This window comes from Culicoides brevitarsis, chromosome 1 (assembly GCF_036172545.1).
Source record: "Culicoides brevitarsis isolate CSIRO-B50_1 chromosome 1, AGI_CSIRO_Cbre_v1, whole genome shotgun sequence".
In the NCBI taxonomy this organism is placed as follows: domain Eukaryota; kingdom Metazoa; phylum Arthropoda; class Insecta; order Diptera; family Ceratopogonidae; genus Culicoides; species Culicoides brevitarsis.
Window position 1 is genome coordinate 38,528,194 of NC_087085.1, and position 6,555 is coordinate 38,534,748.

Below are 6,555 nucleotides of genomic sequence, written 5' to 3' on the forward strand. Positions count from 1 at the left end.
TCATACAGAAAACTTTTTAATTAATAAACTTCTGCTGCTTCGTGTTACTTTTTATTTAATAATTTTCATTTCGGAATCCAATTCACCTACCTGTGAAAATGCCTCCATTAATAATATATATAAATGCTAAAAATGCACAGAAAAGCAAAGACAGCTTGTTTGCCGTATGCCAAGAGATATTTTCTATTTATTTTATTAATCAAAGACGGAAATTAAACTGTCGATTGCAAAAAGTGCAGCATAATTAATGTGCTTACCGTTTTTATTCAATTATCAATGTTATCATTAGCATTCAGTGCAAATGAGTAAAGTTTAGTTTTTCGAACAGGAAAAAAAACTAGAACATGAGATGATTCAATGAACCGCGAATACCACGACCTACATTCCTTTTAGATGTCAATTTGATTTTCTATAACGAACGCGATGGTTGCTGTTTTACATGTTTTGCCTCTATTTATTGTACTTTATGATCGAAACCGTCACTTTTCATCTAAAAATAACAACTTTGTTAAATTTATTTCAAATAGAATGGCGGTTATCATGGAAATTTAACTCGTTATGGACATTTATCGGGTAAGTTAATTTTATTAATTTATTAAAAATTGAATTTTATTTTTTTTTTAGAAAATTTATTTCTTTTTTTTCTAAATTTTTGTTAACTAATTATTATATTTTTTTTAGATTATTAGATTTTTTGTTTAATTTTTTTTTCACAACCTTTTTCACAAAATTTATTTTTTCTGTTCTTTTTAAATAATTTATTGAATTTAATATTTTTTGATAATTATTTTAAAATTGTTCAATTAAATTTTAAAAAATATAATATGTTAAAAATATTTTTTTTATATATTTTAAGATTTTTTTAAATTAAAAAAATTTTTTTTATATGTATATTAAAATAAAACAAAAAATTATTTATTTTAAATTAATTAAATTTTAAGATTTTTCTTAAATTTTTTAATTTTAATCTTTTAACAAAATTTTATCAGATAATATTCGAATAATTTGAAGGTTTAAAATTAAGCTATTATTTGGGCGTTGGAGTAAAATCTCTTTTGAAAATCATCGATGCGTTATTGTTCCGTAATTTCTCGTGCTTCAATGGGTTAGATGAAACTAGATGAAATTGCAATATTGTTGATGCTGCTAGTTAGTACAGTAGTTTAGCATCACAAAACAAACGTTCGCTTCACCGCACTGCTTGGAATCTATCTATAATAATGGTTAGTGGGAAAACAAAACAATAACACAAACAAACTAGCGACAGAAAAGCAAGACAAAGCGTAAACATACATTCATAGCTGTCGGCATGTTTTTATTCAATTGAATTCAATTTCAAATTTATTGCACAACTGATAAAATTCCAGCATCATATGAGCCAATTCCCGATCGAGCAAGGCGCCTCCACGCTCCATTGTGTCTTTGATCACTTCCTCTGTCGTTAGTTGGCGCAACTCGAATACGGAATTTGCCTCGATTGGCGTTATTAGTAATGGGAGAAAACTGGCTGCGATAATTATGCTGTTGGGCAAGTGACGCGCATAATCTTTCAGCAGAGAATCCTTTGACAAGTAACTGGGCACTTCGTTACGGTTTTGAATTTTCTCTTTGGCGCAAAAAGCATCGAGAAGAGTTGTGTGATAAAGCGAGAAAATTTCGTCGAAATTTTTGGCGCGAACATCATGGAATGCGGAAACGATTAAAAGTGTCGTGAGATCGAGCATTGGCGAAGCATAACGCATCGTTTGGAAATCGTACATCATGACATCAGTTGGTAAGTCATTTTCCTACAAAAAATAAAAGTTTTAATCATTTTTAGCTATTTTATAAAATTTGAGGTTTTTGACGAGTTTTTTACAAAGTTATCATTAAATAACCTTGGAATGACCTTGAACTTAAAACTCATTTTAAATGAATCTCATTAGAATAATTTTTAGTCTTTTGATTAAATTTGAGCTATTTAACCTTTTCTATTCTAAAGTTATCATAAAATGACTTTGAAATGACCTTGAACTTTAAATTCACATCTTTATGGAATTTTTTATGAAAAAATTCTTTAAATACTCACATCAAATTTGAATGCGATATTATTCCGTAAATAGTCTCCGTGACAAATAATTGCAAGAGGCTCAATTGGCTCAAACTGCCTCTTAAACATCGTATAAGGATTTTTCGTATACTCCAAAAACATTTCCAAAAATGTTTCCGGTACTTTGTCTTTTTCATACATTTTCACAGCTTTTACAAGTCTCTCGCGACAAGTGACTAATTTCAAGTTATACTCCGGATGAATATTCCCATTTGCGATACGAGCCTCCTTGAGTTGCGCCGCAATTTTGTTGAATGCCCGCAAATTGGATACCTTGAGTGCATACATTTCGCCATGGAATGTCGCAACTTCCCTAACTAAATTTTTTATTTTCGTCAAGTGACAGAAGGAAGAAAAGTGCGGTGAAGAGACGAAAAATTGGATATTCAGTTTTAATTTTACCTGCCATCAAAATGTGTTGCAATGGTAAGTTATACAATTGCTTTGCCGAACGCCATCCGTACAGCGAGAAATCTTCCAGAACACACACGGCACTTAGTTCCTTCCGTTCGGAATAATAAAATCTATGAGGAAACAAAATATGTAGCAAGTAGATGAGAAAAAGGGTAATAACTATGCATTTCCATATTTTTACTACACGGAGAGTAATGTGATAGTGAAAAATATTCAAATGATGACATGTGACAGAATAATGTTGGTAAAGTTATGAAAGTAAGACTGTGGAAAGAAAATCAAATCAAGGAATTTCTTTCCGCCCTCTTTTTTTTTCAAGCTAACTATTAAATGTATGTAGTTTTCAATAAAAACAGGAATTGGAATGAAGAAACACATGTGCGATGCATAAATGATCACATGCAAGTTCTTTACTTCTTCTGTTGATGATTGCAGCTTTTATCCCGAAAAGAGGAAACGAAAGGATAAAATTGTAAATTGACTTTTGGTCTTTTCAAGTCTTTCAATGTTATTGAATTACAATTTGATAAGGTTTGATTGATTACTTCAGGCATCTTCATTTCTCAGGTAAGTTTTTGAATACTTTTTAATTTTTTTTCAGATATCAAATAAGCTTTCAGAAAGTAACAAGTAAGTATTTTCTGTAAAAAAGTGACGTTATTCAATAAAATGCCGGAGCATTTGTCGAGAAACTTGAGACATGTCAGAGAAGTGCAACCATACCTGTTGAGAAGCGGAAACGAACTGAGGTTACCCCAAATGAGAACAACATTCGCACAAAATTGTTTGTTTTATAAGGGTGTGAATTTATTGAACGACATGATGCGTGACGGAGTCAATATCGAAGTAAACTTGACAAGTTTAAAAAAAGCGCGCGAATTCGTGAAGATAAGATATCGATCTCATTGAGAGTCTTGAAACAAACATCATCCAATAGAATGAATCAACAAACAAGTAACAAAAATCTGTGATACAAGTGTATTGACTTTGACACAATTTAGAATGATGACCAAGGTTGAGTTTTCTGCAACTTCAAATTCTGAGAACTTTTCTAATTGATGTTTTTATAAACATGAAATTTACTTTAGAAACCCTTCGAAAAATGCATCGATCAATAAAGTTGTCAGTTTTATTGATCGATGACTTTTTCGAATAATTTTAAAAGTAAACATTTTGAACCAACTTCTGTTATTCCCTTCATATCAAATTCTTATCTAAAGGTCATATTCATAGTACAAACTTGTTCGTCCTTCCAAATAGGCACGTTATACTTTTTTTTCCAACTTGTGCCATTAAAGTTTGTGTTTTCTAGATTTATTTGCCCGACCATAGAGAAATTCAATACATTTTTAATCGGATCTTTTTACGTGTGCTCCATTTTACATTCGGTCGATTGCATTTTGTGCCTCTATTTTATTCACATTCACATATTGATTCAATTTTAATAAGTACGTGATGTCTGGCAGTCGACAGAGAGAATGCTTGATGATGATGGAATTACTCACAGGAATTCCCTCTTCTTCTCTGCACATTGGCATTTGTATTTAAACAGCTATGACCTATCGTTTCACGTCGGAGGGATGCAGCAAAATCTCCCAAAGTAAATATTGAAAAAAAAAAGTATTGAGCAAATATTATAAATATATCGCATGATTGAGTTCACATGGGACCGGAAAAGGAATTAAAAACGGAGTCGCATCGAACGTAATGGAAAAATTACTTACTTGGGATACTTTTTTGCTTGACTTAGTAAAGGTATAATTTCCGTGTAGGCAATCAATTCGTTTTCAAAGAGAAACTCAAACTGGCATACTACGTAGACCTCTTTCGGTACCGCCGGCGTTTTCTGCGAATATAGAAATGTGAATGCGTGAAGGTCGATGACTTTCCATCGATGTAAATACCGACCTTGACAACTAAACACAATTTATCTGACACCGCATGCCGTGATTTGCCTCCTTCACATTTATCACCATCATCGACATATGAAAACTCAATTTCCACTTTGCTCGGTGCCGATAACATAAATCCATCGAGTGATACGGGCTTCACGTTGACAGCGAGCACTTGAACTTGATGCTTTTCGAATATTTTTCCGTCATCTATCAGTTTTGGTATCAGCTTATCCCGTATCCATGCGTCGTTGAGTTCCTCTGGTTGCTGTTTATCTGTCGTTGTTGTTGCATTCGTGTCTGCCATAATTATTGCAACTTTTTTAGTAAAACTAGTTTGACGGAGGTAAATTAGCTTAGTTTGTTTTAGCGCAAAAAAAGGGCAGAATGGATGGATGCGTGGCACGAATGCCTTTGATCAACTAAAATGAATTATTTCCGAAACATGACTTAAATTTAATTAATATGATGAGTAAATTAACAGGGCGTTTCACTTATATGGCAAATAGTGATGTTTTTTGGAAAATTTTCAAGTAAGTAGCTTAATAATATTTTTTAAAATTCATTCTTAACAATTTTTTTTCCAAAAATCCAATAAGGTAAGTAAAAGTTTTTCCTAATTATAAATTACTTGAAAATTTATTTTTTTTGTAATTCAAAAAATTTTAAAAATTAAAAAATAGTTAAAAATATTTAAAAAGAGTTTCTAAATAGCTTTAATTTAAAAATTGAAATTTATTTTTTAAATAATTTAAAAATTTTTTAAATTTATTTTTAAAATTTTTTGATCTTAAAAATTTTGCTAAAATTTTAATTAAAAATATCATTTTTTGAACATTAATATAAATCAAAGCCGAAGCCAAAATTTTTTTTCAGATCAAAATCGTTAATTATCGAAAACAGTCTATGTTCTATTACGAACAATCCTCCCTGTCCTCAAACCATGTTCTACACCTTAATCAACTATCAACTATTTCACGTCTGTAGAGTACTGCAAAACGATGAGTTTCGCGATAAACAACCTTCGTGAACGGCATATTGACAATACATATGCCATCGACTACCATGTGCACACGATACAATTTTGATAACAAATTACTCAGGTGATACGCAGATAAAGTTTGATACGGTAATAACCTATTTCTCATACATCGCAACACAAGTTTGTGTGCAACGACTCGATTTATGCAGAATCATTATCAATACACACTTGTGCACGGGCAAAGGCATGAACGAACACGGAAACTCGTCTCGAGTTCATTTATAATGCACTCACGTGATACTCGACGGAACGTTAGATAAATGTTTATAATGACGTTTACTGAGAACGAGCTTGAAACGAGTCAATTTAGGAGCATGAATGATTAAACAACGAATATTTGAATTGCAGTAATGACTGAATTTACGCAGAAATTCTCAAATTTTATAGGAAGGAATTTTGCAACATTTTTCAGGTGAACTCATAAAATTAATTCTGCATGCACCAACAATAGGGCAATAATAATTCAGAAAAATGTGACAAACTGCTAGAGAAGCAAAAAGTTTTTTTTTCAGCCGCAATACGATGCAGACCATTATTTTTTTTTATTTTTCAGTTTATGGCGATGTCGTCGTTTTGTTATCATCATAAAACTGTTCAATAAAAAATAAGGGTCAATTGTGACAACCCGTTCTTTTTTTTATTGTTACTTTTTCTGCAAATAAACAAATTTTTCTGGCTAAGTAATTTTTATCGCATGATTTTTGACGGATAATCCTTTTTTTTTGCATATGACATTCCGTTTTTGTTTATTTTTACCCGTTCTGTCTAAATATAAAATAATGGATGTCTAGACGAGAGTCGATTCGTCAAAATTTTAAAATAAAATTGTTTGGAGGAGAAAAATAAAAGTTTTTCCGAATTTCAGTCACATTTCATTATTACTTGTTATTTTTTATTCTCTTATCTTTGTTCCTTTTATTATTCACAAAATTTCCTTTGTCGTTGCACGAGTTTTTATTCGTAAAGTAGAATATTTTTGGCTGATTGGATTGCTAAGTTGATGCCATCGTGTGATAAGAGGTCGATGATTGTCTGGCGAAATGGTAAGGAACAATGCAACTTTTTATTCAGTTTTTGTTGTGAATAAATAAAGACGATGAAATGAATGAGTCGCCAGT

At 31.4% G+C, this 6,555-nt stretch overlaps 1 protein-coding gene across 1 annotated transcript; it reads right to left on the bottom strand.

The window, feature by feature from the left end:
• Positions 1 to 1,284: 1,284 nt before the first annotated feature.
• Positions 1,285 to 4,828, bottom strand: LOC134826914 (uncharacterized). The gene is made up of 5 exons (XM_063839421.1): positions 4,412 to 4,828; positions 4,228 to 4,349; positions 2,492 to 2,613; positions 2,069 to 2,406; positions 1,285 to 1,787 (listed from the first exon to the last, which is right to left on the bottom strand). Exons 1-5 carry the CDS (start codon positions 4,700 to 4,702, stop codon positions 1,320 to 1,322), a joined length of 1,341 nt encoding a protein of 446 aa, XP_063695491.1. The 5' UTR covers positions 4,703 to 4,828; the 3' UTR covers positions 1,285 to 1,319.
• Between the last annotated feature and the right edge of the window lie 1,727 nt (positions 4,829 to 6,555).